This window comes from Procambarus clarkii, chromosome 16, assembly GCF_040958095.1.
Source record: "Procambarus clarkii isolate CNS0578487 chromosome 16, FALCON_Pclarkii_2.0, whole genome shotgun sequence".
NCBI classification, from domain to species: Eukaryota; Metazoa; Arthropoda; class Malacostraca; order Decapoda; family Cambaridae; genus Procambarus; species Procambarus clarkii.
Window position 1 is genome coordinate 9,251,138 of NC_091165.1, and position 15,000 is coordinate 9,266,137.

General features: G+C 47.1%; 3 protein-coding genes across 3 annotated transcripts in view; 2 read left to right on the forward strand and 1 right to left on the reverse strand.

The window, feature by feature from the left end:
- Positions 1-15,000, reverse strand: part of LOC138365178 (uncharacterized) — a 352,859-nt gene that overhangs the window by 299,702 nt on the left and 38,157 nt on the right. The gene's annotated exons all lie outside the window — the stretch shown is intronic.
- On the forward strand, positions 2,485-2,913 carry LOC138365454 (putative uncharacterized protein ENSP00000383309). Its single transcript, XM_069325768.1, has one exon. The coding sequence runs from the start codon at positions 2,485-2,487 to the stop codon at positions 2,911-2,913; it is 429 nt and encodes a 142-aa protein (XP_069181869.1).
- Positions 4,376-5,062, forward strand: LOC138365455 (mucin-20-like). The gene has a single exon (XM_069325769.1). The coding sequence runs from the start codon at positions 4,376-4,378 to the stop codon at positions 5,060-5,062; it is 687 nt and encodes a 228-aa protein (XP_069181870.1).

Below are 15,000 nucleotides of genomic sequence, written 5' to 3' on the forward strand. Positions count from 1 at the left end.
ATTAAAAACCGGGAATCTATAACAACATTTTATCGTACTATCACGAGCACTAAAAATAAAGAAGATTATAGAAAAAACAATTAATTATGAAGTGCATTTTATCTAAAGGAGATTATAGAAAAAAAAATTAATTATGAAGTGCATTTTATCAGGTCCAAAAAAACAAACTCCAAAGTTCAAGAAAGTAATAAAAACGAAGAAATGAGTGGCATTTTAAATGAGTATTTTATCATATTTACGAAGGAACGCGATACTCTACATACACCTGAACAAACCTCTATTGGAAGTGAAGAAGACAAGTTTACCTGTTTAGTCGTTTACAGAGAGGACATTATTAAACACAGAAAAACAGCTGCTTCTGTCAAGGACTGTGACGTTATGTACTTTGATTTCATCATAGCTTTTGATATTGTACCATCAGGTGGCCCACATACTATGACCACCCACACTGGCCCACATGCTATGACCACTGTCACGTGGGGGGTGGGCCGGGGCTCTGCTAGCACTCAGCTGCTAGGGGCTCAAAAGGCCGGATACTCAGCCCCTCCGACTCCCTGGATTCACCGGAGTCTCCTTGGTCACACAGGAGAGGACCAACAATGCCCACCTCCGCAGGTCTTTGCTTCTACCACAATAAGGGGGGTGCCACTGATTCACCGCGGAAGCCCTTCAGTCAAACACGGGGAAACTGCTGTTAACAGTTCCGGCCTAGACCCGTGGAGGAGTGAAGGAAGACTCAGGCTTACCTTATAACGATAACCTCCCTGAGTCTTGCCTGCCAGACAAAAATGTTGCAGGAACGCCTTTCCCGCCTGTCTTCTCTATCTTCTTCTTAACAAGGTCGCCAGCTGGGTTATTATATCTGCACCCCAGCAATGCAGTTCAGTGGGTGTATTATATGTTGTTTGTAGCCAGAAGATTGCTACTCCCATAGATCTGCTACTAGACTGTCGGCCCAGGGTACTCTCCCAGGAAGGTCTGTGTGGCTTTACCTCTCTCTATAGCCACTACGTTAATAGTTGCCACCATTCAGGCACTGATACTGATCGGATGGCTAGGGGTACACTTTTATGTAAGTCTGTGCTGTCTTTACCACTCACCAGGCAATAAGAACTTCTATAGGGAACGTTGTGTTCCCTAGGTGGTACTATGATAACCTTCGTGCATGCTCATAAAGAAATACCATAAATGGAGGCACACTTAAACACAGTGATAAAAGTGTGAATTTACTGATGCAAATTACATGATCACACATACAATCACAAGTAATACATGAATATGAAAATAAGGATAATAAGTCTGGAGATCGTCAGCCTCTTCTTCCACGACCTCCAACACTCCTTCAACTGGGCAGAAAGACAGGAGTCGCACACTCTCTCACAGGAGGGCCTCTTCACCACGTCGGCGCCTCTTCTTCACTGTCCTGCCATCCATACACACTGTCCTCTCTGACAGTCCTGGACACAAGCTGCCTTGCAGCCTATTCTACTACTAAAGTATTAATGTCCCGTTGCCACATACATAAGTAACTACTGTGGCCCAACTAGCCTACTCACAAAGGGGTAATGGGAGGGAAAATGATCTACCTTACATTCCTGGCTCACGACTTCTGTCCCTCGATGGTGTGAGGTTCCCACGCTTCCTGAGTCAATCCTCGATGATCCAGGAACGTTCCACTGGTCCTCAGGTGTCGTGGAGCCTTCGCGTCGTCGCCGTTCCAATCCCTGAGATTCAGCTACCCCAATCCTGGTTCATCGATGGGCGCTGAGCTAATCACTATTTTCCCACACTCGCCCCTTCCACAAGGCGTTGCTCCTTGTCCTAGGCACGGTGTCGTCCTTACAAAACCCTCAGTGGATGTGATCCGGTCACAGCTAGGCTTGCCCGCCACACCTTTTCAGACCCTCAACGTCCAGCGTCGCCGCCCAGCGTCGTCGTCGAATATTTTCCAAGTTTGGCCCTCTTTCGCTCAATAAATTTGGTTCCTTTTTGCTTCCCAGAAGCGCGGGGTCTCCAATATATCCGATGGGCTGCAATAGCCAGCACTAATCCACTAAGAAAGGCTTGTAGAGCCTCTAGTCCTTGAGAGCAGACCGAGGCGCGTCCTGTCGCTTCCAAGGTCGGGTCAACTCTGACGTTGGCGCCGCCCGGGGCACTCGGTGACGTCATGGCGGGCCCTGATTGGTCGCCCGCGACCTAAATCGGCCAATTTAGACACTACGATCGGGTAGTGTCCCTTCCAAAAGGTCATATCTGCCTTAGGGGATACTCTTTCATTTTATATCAGGGCGGTAATTTCCCCTTATTTACAACTTATAATGTAACTTCCTTCCTTTAACTGGCAGCCGGTCTGGTCGCCACACATGTCAATAGACTCCCTGAACCTCAGAGAATCAGTAGGGAGAGCTGATATGACTCTTTACGCCGGCAAACGAAAGAAATAGGAGAGGGCACTGTAACACCACCCACCCTGGCCCACATACTATGATCACTAACACTGGCCCACATGCTATGATCACTAACACTGGCCCACATACTATGATCACTAACACTGGCCCACATGCTATGATCACTAACACTGGCCCACATGCTATGACCACCCACACTGGCCCACATGCTATGACCACTCACACTGGCCCACATACTATGACCACCCACACTGGCCCACATACTATGATCACTAACACTGGCCCACATGCTATGACCACTTACACTGGCCCACATACTATGACCACCCACACTGGCCCACATACTATGATCACTAACACTGGCCCACATGCTATGACCACCCACACTGGCCCACATGCTATGACCACTCACACTGGCCCACATGCTATGACCACCCACACTGGCCCACATATTTGGCCATCAAAGTGCAGGAGCACTTTGCCTACCACTCTCCATAGTGTATAGTAGGTCATTGGAAACGGGGGACCTACCAGAAATATGGAAGACTGCTAATGTAGTACCAATATACAAAAAGGGTGACAGACAAGAGGCACTGAACTACAGGCCAGTGTCCTTAACTTGTATACCATGCAAGGTGATGGAGAAGACTGTGAGAAAAAACCTAGTAACACATCTGGAGAGAAGAGACTTCGTGACAACCCATCAACATGGGTTCAGGGAGGGTAAATCTTGCCTTACAGGATTGATAGAATTCTACCATCAGGTGACAAAGATTAAACAAGAAAGAGAAGGGTGGGCGGATTGCATTTTTTTGGACTGTCGGAAAGCCTTTGACACAGTACCCCATAAAAGGTTGATGCATAAGCTAGAGAAACAGGCAGGAGTAACTGGTAGGGCGCTCCAGTGGATGAGGGAGTACCTAAACAGTAGGAAGCAGAGAGTTACAGTGAGAGGTGAGACCTCAGACTGGCGTGAAGTCACCAGTGGATTCCCACAGGGCTCTGTACTTGGACCTATCCTGTTTCTGATATACATAAATGATCTCCCAGAGGGTATAGACTCATTCCTCTCAATGTTTGCTGACGACGCCAAAATTATGAGAAGGATTAAGACAGAGGAGGACAGCTTGAGGCTTCAAGAAGACCTGGACAAGCTGCAGGAATGGTCGAACAAATGGCTGTTAGAGTTTAATCCAAGCAAATGTAATGTAATGAAGATAGGGGTAGGAAGCAGGAGACCAGATACAAGGTATCACTTGGGAGCTGAAATACTTCAAGAGTCCGCGAGAGAGAAAGACCTGGGGGTTGATATCACGCCAGACCTGTCCCCTGATGCTCATATCAAGAGGATAACAGCAGCAGCATATGCCAGGTTGGCTAACATAAGAACGGCCTTAAGAAACTTGTGTAAGGAATCATTCAGAACATTATATACCACATATGTCAGACCAATCCTCTAGTATGCGGCACCAGCATGGAGTCCATATCTAGTGAAGCATAAGACTAAAATGGAAAAGGTTCAAAGGTTTGCCACCAGACTAGTACACGAGCCGAAAGGTATGAGCTACGAGGAGAGACTACGGGAATTAAACCTCACTTCGTTGGAAGACAGAAGAGTTAGGGGGGACATGATCACCACATTCAAGATCCTCAAGGGAATTGACACGGTTGATAAAGACAGGCTGTTTAACACAAGGGGCACACGCACTAGGGGACACAGGTGGAAACTGAGTGCCCAAATGAGCCACAGAGATATTAGAAAGAACTTTTTTAGTGTCAGAGTGGTTGACAAATGGAATGCATTAGGAAGTGATGTGGTGGAGGCTGACTCCATACACAGTTTCAAGTGTAGATATGATAGAGCCCAATAGGTTCAGGAACCTGTACACCTGTTGATTGGCAGTTGAGAGGCGGGACCAAAGAGCCAGAGCTCAACCCCCGCAAGCACAACTAGGTGAGTACATACTATGATCACTAACACTGACCCACATGCTATGACCACCCACACTGGCCCATATGCTATGGACACTCATACTTGCCCACATGCTATGACCACTCACCCTGACCTAAATGCTTTGACCACTCGCACTGGCCCACATACTAAGATCACTGACACTGGCCCACATGCTATGACCACCCACACTGGCCCATATGCTATGGCCACTCACACTGGCCCACATGCTATGACCACTCACCCTGACCTAAATGTTTTGACCACTCACACTGGCCCACATGCTATGGCCACTCACACTGACCCACATACTATGACCACCCACACTGGCCCGCATTCTATGAACACTCACACTGACCCACATGCTATGCCAACCAACACTAAACCACATTCTTTGACCACCCACACTGGCCCATATGCTTTGATCACTCACAATGGTCAACATTCTTTGACCAATCACCCTGGCCCACATGCTATGACCACTCACCCTGGCCCACATGCTATGACCACTCACCCTGGCCCACATGCTATGACCACTCACCCTGGTCCACATGCTATGCCAACCAACACTAACCCACATTCTTTGACCACCCATACTAGCTCACATGGTATGATTACCCACAATGTTTCACATGCTATGACCACTCACCCTGGCCCACATGCGATGACCACTCACACTGGCCTACATACCAGTGCGATATAATATATCATAGACACTATTGCATTCCATTCATTAATACAATCGTAAGAGGTAGTCAGGTAACAGGGACAGCAACTGTGAGCTCACTGGGAACCCAGATAAGCCACTAATCCCCTAGCCGTAGTCTGAAGTAAGTAAGTAATTATCAAAAGAAGGCACCAAACCGGGAAGGCTATGTAGCACCATCAAAGTGCGGAATAATCAGAGGGCGCTAAATATCACCAAGGATCCCAATAGGAGAACAAAAACGCATAAGGCGTACGTTATCAAAAGTATCCAAGTCACCAAGAATTCTATTGAGGGACAGGTGACCACGAGGGGCGGTCGGAAAGCAAGACATACGCTCGTCCTGGAAGTCAGGACATTCAAGAAGGACATGCACGACTGTAAGAGGGACAATGCAATCAGGACAACAAGGAGCAGGGCGACGCTCCATCAAGTGACCATGGGTTAAGGGAGTATGGCCAATACACAACCTCGTCAGAGCCGTTTCCCATCGCCGGTTACAGTGGTAGGAGGACGGCCACGAGGAAACAAAACATTTAAGAGTACGTAGTTTGTTACCAGTAACAGACGACCAAGAAGAATGCCAACTGGTAAGGATGGAGGAATGGAAAACCGGGTAAAAGTCGGAATATGGAATACCTTTATGAGAGATGGGACAAGAGCAGACAGCTTCCTTGGCAGCAGCATCCGCACGCTCATTTAAAGACACACCAATATGGCTGGGAACCCAACAAAACTCAACAGACTTAAATTTACTGTGAACTAGAAACAGCCAGTACTGGATCTCGACAACCACTGAATGAACCGGAATAAAGGCCCCGAGAGCCACGAGGGCACTACGAGAGTCAACAACAACAACAAAGGAAGACTGACAACGAGAAAGCAGAAGACGAAGAGCATAGAGAATAGCATAAAGCTCCGCTGTGAAGATGCTAGTCTCCGGAGGTAAGCGACACATATAAGTGCGATCAGGAAAAACAACAGAGTAGCCAACACCGTCCGCAGACTTAGACCCATCGGTGAAGACATAAACGGAGCGGGAGTGAGAAGAAAAGTGCTCAAGGAAAAGGCGTTTTAGAACCGTAAGAGGGGTAAAAGCTTTAGTGATGCAGGTCAAGGAAGTACAAAACTGCGGAAGGGGGACTCTCCACGGGGTAAAAAAAGGAACAACACAAGGAGAAACATTAGAAATACGAACGGAAAGCGAATTATGTAAGCGAGATAACCGGACAGAAAGAGGGAAGTGGTGAAGAGGAACAGGAACCGCAGGAGGGGTAAATGTTAAAGAACGACAGAGGCGAGAGGAAGGATGTTGTAAGGACCGCGCAAGATAGTGAAGACAGTAGCAATCACGGCGGTCCTGGAGAGACAGGAAACCAGTGTCAACATACAAGCTAAAGACGGGAGTCGAACGAAAGGCACCAGAACTGAGGCGCAACCCAGTATGGTGCAAAACATTAAGACGGCGAAGAGTAGAAGGAGAAGCAGACGAGTAAGCAGGGCAACCATAATCGAGCTTAGACAGGACGAGAGAGGAATCTAAAGCAAGGAGAGTGCGCCTATCCGCCCCCAAGAAGTATAGGACAACACCCGAAGGAGGGTAAGGGCCTAAGAGCACTCAACACGGAAGTAAGAGATATGGGGAGACCAAGACAAACGAGTGTCAAGGAATAACCCCAAAAGCTTCGCAGAATCTTTGTACTAAAGAGGACGACCATAAAGTGACAAAAAGGGACGAAGAACAACCCGTTTCCGAGTAAAAGTCATGGCACATGTCTTAGTAGGAGAGAACTTGAAGCCATGATCGGTGGCCCAAGACGACACGGCATCAATCGCAAGTTGAAGCCGGCGGTGAAGGAGAGGCGAATCATCACCCTGACTGCAAAGGGTAAGATCATCGACTTAGAGAGCGGAGAAGATGCCTGAAGGAAGAGAGGAAAGAAGACCATTGAGGGCAACCAGAAAAAGAGTAGTGCTCAGAACACTACCCTGGGGTACACCTTCGAATTGCTGAAAAGAGGCAGAGAGAGCGGTATCAAGGCGCACCCCAAAGGAATGACGAGAGAGGAAGCTGTGGGGAAAGAGAGGGGAGATGACCACGAAGGCCAAAAGAATGAAGCTGGGATAGAATATGATATCGCCAAGTGGTGTCGTAAGCCTTTTCCAAGTCAAAACGGACGGCAACAACGGAGGTCCTCGCAGCAAAAGCAGTACGAATATAGACCTCCAAGTACACCAGGACATCTGTCGTGCTGCGTCACTTGCAGAAACCAAATTGAGAAGGGGAGAGGAGGTGATGGTGTTCCAGGAACCTCATCAGACGAACGTTAACCATACGTTCAAAGAGTTTGCAGACACAGCTTGTGAGGGCAATAGGGCGAAAGTCCTTAGGGGAAGTTCCCAGAGACCCTGGTTTACGAAGAGGGAGGACAATGGCATCGAACCAGTCCTCAGGGACTGACGACGACTCCCAGATCCGATTATACAGACTCAGTAAATACTGAGACGTGCACGGAGGGAGATGGCGAAGCATTTCATAATGAATACCATCGGAGCCCGCCGCTGTAGAACCGCAGAGGGCCAGGGCAGAACGAAGTTCAGAGAGAGAGAAGGGATCGTTATAGGGGAGTCGAAGACGAGTGCAGAAATCTAAAGGACGAGACTCAAGGACAGGTTTACGAAGAAGGAAAGATTGGGGAAGATGAAGACTAGAGCTAACAGAAGGAAAGTGTGAATCCAGTTCGGTAGCGACCTGCAACGCGTCGGCCACAAGAGTACCACGGAGGTGAAGGACCGGTGAAACATCGGGAACGAACTTACCCGCTATCTTGCGGATACGCTTCCAGATCTGTGGCAGGGGAGTTTCGGACGTAATTGTGGAGACATAAGATGCCCAACATTCACGTTTAGCCATACGGATGGCCCTACGGGCCACCGCACTCACTCTCCGAAAGAAAAGAAAACAGCCTGTGCTCGGCGGTGCCTCTTCCAGGCTGCACGCTTACAGAGGACAGCCCGAGCACAGTCTGCATTCCACCAGGGAACGCACTTCCGCGGACCAGGAGAGGAAGAGCGAGGAATAGAGTGGAGGGCAGCGTCGAAGACAGTGTCATGAAAAAAGAGGAGAGAGCGAGGGAGAGGCAGAAGGAAGAGGTCAGAGAGAGTAGCACTGAGGGTAAAAAGGTTCCAGTCCGCTTTAGCAAACTGCCACCTAGGGAAGGAGAGGGTTCCTCTCCAAAGTTCTGAATGATTCTTTACACAAGTTTCTGAATGCCGTTCGTATGTTGGCCAGCCTGGCATATGCCGCTGATGTTATCCTCTTGATATGGTCTGGCGTGATATCAACTCTCAAGTCTTTTCTTTCTCTGACTCCTGAAGAATTTCCTCTCCCAGATGGTAGCTTGTATTTGGCCTCCTGCTCCCTACACCTATCTTCATTACGTTACATTTGGTTGGGTTAAACTCTAATAACCATTTGTTCGGCCATTCCTTCAGTTGATCTAGGTCTTCTTGAAGCCTCAAACAGTCCTCTTCTGCCTTAATCATTCTCATAATTTTGGCATCGTCCACAAACATTGAGAGAAATGAATCTATACCCTCTATTTCATATCTCCGGGAGATATGTGTGTGTGTGTGTGTGTGTGTGGGTGTGTGTACTCACCTAATTGTACTCACCTATTTGTGCTTGCGGGGGTTGAGCTTTGGCTCTTTGGTCCCGCCTCTCAACTGTCAATCAACTGGTGTACAGATTCCTGAGCCTACTGGGCTCTATCATATCTACATTTAAAATTGTGTATGGTGTCAGCCTCCACCACATCACTGCCTAACGCATTCCATCCGTTAACTACTCTGACACTGAAAAAGTTCCTTCTAACGTCCCTGTGGGTCATGTGGGTACTCAGTTTCCACCTGTGTCCCCTTGTTCGCGTACCACCAGTGTTGAATAGTTTATCCTTGTTTACCCGGTCGATTCCCCTGAGGATTTTATAGGTTGTGATTATGTCTCTCCTTACTCTTCTATCTTCCAGGGTCGTAAGGTGCATTTCCCGCAGCCTTTCTTCGTAACTCATGCCTCTTAGTTCTGGGACTAGTCTAGTGGCATTCCTCTGGACTTTTTCCAGCTTCGTCTTGTGCTTGACAAGGTACGGGTCTCCATGCTGGGGACGCATACTCCAGGATTGGTCTGACATATGTGGTGTACAAGATTCTGAATGATTCCTTACACAGGTTCCTGAACGCTGTTCTGATATTAGCCAGCCTCACATATGCCGCAGACGTTATTCTTTTTATGTGGGCTTCAGGAGACAGGTTTGGTGTGATATCAACTCCTAGATCTTTCTATCTGTCCGTTTCATTAAGTACTTCATCTCCTATTCTGTATCCTGTGTCTGGCCTCTTGTTTCCACTGCCTAGTTTAATACTTTGCATTTACTCGGGTTGAACTTCAACAGCGATTTGTTGGAGTCTCAGTCTGTCTAGGTCATCTTGTAACCTCCTACTATCATCCTCTGTTTTAATCCTCCTCATAATTTTTGCATCATCAGTAAACATTGAGAGAAACGATTCTATACCCTCTGAGAGATCATTTACATATATCGGAAACAGTATAGGTCCGAGGACTGACCCCTGCGGGACTCCACTTGTAACGTCTCGCCAATCTGAGACCTCACCCCTCACACTGACTCGTTGTCTCATGTTGCTTAGGTACTCCTTTATCCAATGGAGTACCTTCCCTTTCACACCGGCCTGCATCTCCAGCTTTTTCACTAGCCTCTTGTGTGGTATTGTATCAAAGGCTTTCTGACAATCCAAGAATATGCAGTCTGCCCACCCTTCTCTTGCCTGATTTTTGTTGCCTGGTCGTAAAATTCAAGTAACCCTATGAGGCAGGACCTGCCATCCCTGAACCCATGTTGATGCTGTGTTACAAAGTTCTTTCGCTCCAGATGTTCCACTAGCTTTCTTCGCACAATCTTCTCCATCAGCTTGCATGGTATGCAGGTTAGGGACACTGGCCTGTAGTTCAGTGCCTCCTGTCTATCCCCTTTCTTGTATATCGGGACTACGCTGCTTTCCAAATTTCTGGCAGTTCTCCTGTTACCTGTGATTTGTTGTACACTATGGAGAGTGGCAGGCACAGTTCTTCTGCTCCTTCCTTTAGTATCCAAGGGGGAGATTCCATCTGGGCCTATAGCCTTTGTCACATCCAACTCTAGTAAACACCTCCTTACTTCCCCGCTGGTAATCTCAAACTCTTCCAGTGGATCCTGGTTAGCTATTTCCTCTCTTATCTCTGGGATTTCTCCTTGCTCTAAGGTGAAGACCTCCTGGAAATTCTTATTCAGTTCCTCACACACTTCCTTGTCGTTTGTAGTGAATCCTTCTTCCCCTATTCTTAATTTCATAACCTGTTCCTTTACTGTTTTTTTCTAATGTGGCTATGCAGCAATTTAGGCTGAGTCTTTGCCTTGCTTGCGATGTCATTTTCGTATTGTCTTTCTGCCTCTCTTCTCATCCTGACATATTCATTCCTGGCATTCTGATATCTTTCTCTGCTCTCAAGTGTCCTGTTATTCCTATACTTTTTCCATGCCCTTTTACTTTGCTGCTTAGCTAGCCTACATCTCTGATTAAACTATGGGTTTCTCATCTTCATTACACTGTTTTCCTTTTGGACTGGGACAAACTTGTTTGCTGCGTCCTTGCACTTCTGCGTGTGTGTGTGTGTGTGTGTGTGTGTGTATATACTCACCTAATTGTACTCACCTAATTGTGCTTGCGGTGGTTGAGCTCTGGCTCTTTGGTCCCGCCTTTCAACCGTCAATCAATAAGTGTACAGGTTCCTGAGCCTATTGGGCTCTATCATATCTACACTTGAAACTGTGCATGGAGTCAGCCTCCACCACATCACTTCCTAATGCATTCCATTTGTCAACCACTCTGACACTAAAAAAGTTCTTTCTAATATCTCTGTGGCTCATTTGGCCCTCAATTTCCACCTGTGTCCCCTAGTGCGTGTGCCTCTAGTATTAAATAGCCTGTCTTTATCTACCCTGTCGATTCCCTTGCGAATCTTGAATGTGGTGATCATGTCCCCCCTAACTCTTCTGTCTTCCAACGAAGTGAGGTTTAATTCCCGTAGTCTCTCCTCGTAGCTCATACCTCTCAGCTCGGGTACTAGTCTGGTGGCAAACCTTTGAACCTCTTCCAGTTTAGTCTTATGCTGGACTAGATATGGACTCCATGCTGGAGCCGCATATTCCATGATTGGTCTGACATATGTGGTATATAATGTTCTGAAAGATTCCTTACACAAGTTTCTAAAGGCCGTTCTTATGTTAGCCAACCTGGCATATGCCGCTGATGTTATCCTCTTGAAATGAGCTTCAGGGGACAGGTCTGCCGTGATATCAACCCCCAGGTCTTTCTCTCTCTCTGACTCTTGAAGTATTTCATCTCCCAAATGATACCTTGTATCTGGTCTCCTGCTTCCTACCCCTATCTTCATTACATTACATTTGCTTGGGTTAAACTCTAACAACCATTTGTTCGACCATTCCTGCAGCTTGTCCTGGTCTTCTTGAACTGGACAAGTGTGCGTGCGTGCGTGTGTGTACTCACCTATTTGTGCTTGCAGCATCGAGCATTGACTCTTGGATCCCGCCTTTCCAACTATCGGTTGTTTACAGCAATGACTCCTGTCCCATTTCCCTATCATACCTAGTTTTAAAAGTATGAATAGTATTTGCTTCCACAACCTGTTCCCCAAGTGCATTCCATTTTTCCACTACTCTCACGCTAAAAGAAAGCTTCCTAACATCTCTGTGACTCATCTGAATTTCCAGTTTCTACCCATGTCCCCTCGTTCTGTTATTATTACGTGTGAACATTTCATCTATTTCCACTTTGTCAATTCCCCTGAGTATTTTATATGTCCCTATAATATCTCCTCTCTCCCTTCTTTTCTCTAGTGTCGTAAGGTTCAGTTCCTTCAGACGCTCTTCATATCCCATCCCTCGTAACTCTGGGACAAGCCTCGTCGCAAACCTCTGAACCTTCTCCAGTTTGTTTATGTGTTTCTTCAGGTGGGGGCTCCATGATGGCGCGGCATACTCTAAGACGGGTCTCACGTAGGCAGTGTAAAGCGCCCTAAAAGCCTCCTCATTTAGGTTTCTGAATTAAGTTCTAATTTTCGCCAGTGTAGAGTACGCTGCTGTCGTTATCCTATTTATATGTGCCTCAGGAGTTAGATTAGGTGTCACAACCACTCCCAGGTCTCTTTCTCGAATCGCTACAGGTAGGCTGTTCCCCTTAATTGTGTACTGTCCCTTTGGTCTCCTGTCACCTGATCCCATTTCCATAACTTTACATTTACTGGTGTTAAACTCCAGTAGCCATTTCCCTGACCATCTCTGCAACTTGTTTAAGTCTTCTTGGAGGATCCTACAATCCTCGTCTGTCACAACTCTTCTCATTAATTTTGCGTCATCCGCAAACATTGACATGTATGATTCCACTCCTGTAAACATATCATTTACGTAAATTAGAAAGAGGATTGGTCCCAGCACCGATCCTTGAGGTACTCCACTTGTAACTGTTCGCCAGTCCGACTTCTCGCCCCTTACCATTACCCTCTGGCTCCTTCCTGTTAGGTAGTTCTTCACCCATACTAGGGCCTTTCCGCTTACTCCTGCCTGCCTCTCAAGTTTGTATAGCAGTCTCATGTGCGGTACTGTATCAAAGGCCTTTTGGCAGTCAAGAAATATGCAGTCTGCCCAGCCTTCTCTGTTCTGCCTTATCCTTGTTACTTTATCATAGAATTCTAAAAGGTTTGTTAGGCATGATTTCCCTGTCCAAAACCCATGTTGGTGCTTGTTTACAAACCCAATGCTCTCCAGGTGCTCAACAAGTCTTAGCCTAATTATTCTTTCAAGTAGTTTGCAGGGGATGCTTGTCAGTGATACGGGTCTGTAGTTAAGTGCCTCCTCCCTATCACCTTTTTTGAAAATCGGTACGACATTTGCCTCCTTCTAGCAACTGGGCAATTCTCCCGACATAAGTGACTCATTAAAGATCATTGCCAGAGGCACGCTGAGAGCCTGCGCTGCCTCTTTAAGTATCCACGGTGATACTTTGTCTGGTCCAACAGCTTTATTTTCATCCAGTGTTGTCAATTGTTTCATTACCTCCTCTGCTGTCACCTCTATATCTGATAGTCTTTCATCTTGGGTAATCGCTTCTAACAATGAGAGCTGCTCAGGCTCGGTTGTGAACACTCCATGGAATTTTGCATTCAGTACCTCGCAGATTTCCTTGTCGCTTTCTGTATATGCCCCTTCTGTTTTTCTCAGTCTTGTCACTTGGTCATTTACCGACATCTTCCTTCTTATATGGCTATGTAGTAATTTAGGTTGCTTTTTCGCTTTGACTGCAATATCATTCTCATAATTTCTTTCCGACACTCCTCTTATGTTAATGTAATCATTCCTAGCTCTGTTACATCTAATCCTGTTGTCCTCTGTCCTTTGTCTTCTGTACTTCCTCCACTCCCTCCTGCTTCTCACCTTTGCTTCCTGACACTGTCTATTAAACCATGGGTTATTATATTCCCTCCTGCTTTTTTCCTTTATTGTTGGAATAAATCTCTCTTCAGCCTCCTTGCATTTCAATATGACTTGGTTCATCATACCTTGCACTGTGTTTCCTCTAAGTTCTTCCTTCCACTGCACTTCTCCCAGGTAGTCCCTTATCCTTCTGTAGTCCCCTTTTCTGTAATCAAGTCTCCTTTCCCGGACCTCTTGTCCTTTGGTCACAATTTTAAGCTCCATCATGTAGTCAAAGACTAGGACACAATGGCCACTAGCTCCTAGTGGTATTTCATGTTCCAACTGCTCGATGTCTTCTACATTCTGGGTGAAAATGAGATCTAATAGGCTGGGCGTATCACCTCCTCTTTCCCTAGTATCTTCTTTCACATGCTGTGTTAGGAAATTCCTGTCAATAACGTCTACCAGCTTCGCTCCCCAGGTCTCCTCCCCGCCATGGGGATTCCTCGTTTCCCAATCTATCTCTCCGTGATTTAGGTCCCCCATGACCAGCAGCTTCGCTCTCATTCTATGCGCTATAGTTGCTGCCCTCTGCAGTTCATCTATACATGTCTTGTTGCTGTCCTCGTACTCCTGCCTGGGCCTTCTACTGTTTGGTGGGGGATTGTAGAGTATCAAGATTACAATCTTCTTCCCACCTACTGTCAGAGTTCCATGTATGAAGCTCGTGCTTTCATTGGTACCCGGATTTTCCAGCTCATCAAACTTCCATTTCCGCTTTATTAGGAGTGCCACTCCTCCTCCCTGTCTCTGTGTCCTTTCTTTTCTTATCACCTGGTACCCCTCTGGAAAGATTGCTTCCGAGATCATGCCATTTATTTTAGTTTGCACTATTGCCACTATGTCTGGGGTCTGCCTCACTAACTCTTTCTTTTATCTCTTCTGCTTTATTGGCTACCCCATCAGCATTGGTGTACCAAACCTTGAGACTCTTCTTGGAAACTCGGGTGTCAGAGTTCCCCCTTTCACCGGGGGTCTGGGGGGAACTGGGGGGTGTCTGGGGGGCGAGTGGGGGCTGTGGGGGTGAATGGGGGGGTGCTAGGGGGGTGCTAGGGGGGTGCCTGGGAGTGCCTGGTAGGCGAATGGGGTCTGGGCATCTAGGGGGGTAGGAAGGGCATAATGGGTCTGAAAGTTAGGGGTCTGAATAGCATAGGGGGGTTGAGAAATAGAGTGAGACTGAGAGTCAGATAGAGGTTGAGAAGTTGGGGGGGGAGAGGAATATTGAGGACAGAGGGCTGAGAGGAAAATGGAGTATGGGTGTTGGGAGTGGAAGAGAGGGTGTATTAGTTAGGGGGAAATCGGGGGTAGGTGGGGGTTTTGAGGTGGAAG

Coding starts and splice junctions, on each gene's coding strand:
- LOC138365454 (XM_069325768.1), top strand. CDS start 2,485: ATGATCACTAACACTGGCCCACATGCTATGATCACTAACACTGGCCCA.
- LOC138365455 (XM_069325769.1), top strand. CDS start 4,376: ATGATCACTAACACTGACCCACATGCTATGACCACCCACACTGGCCCA.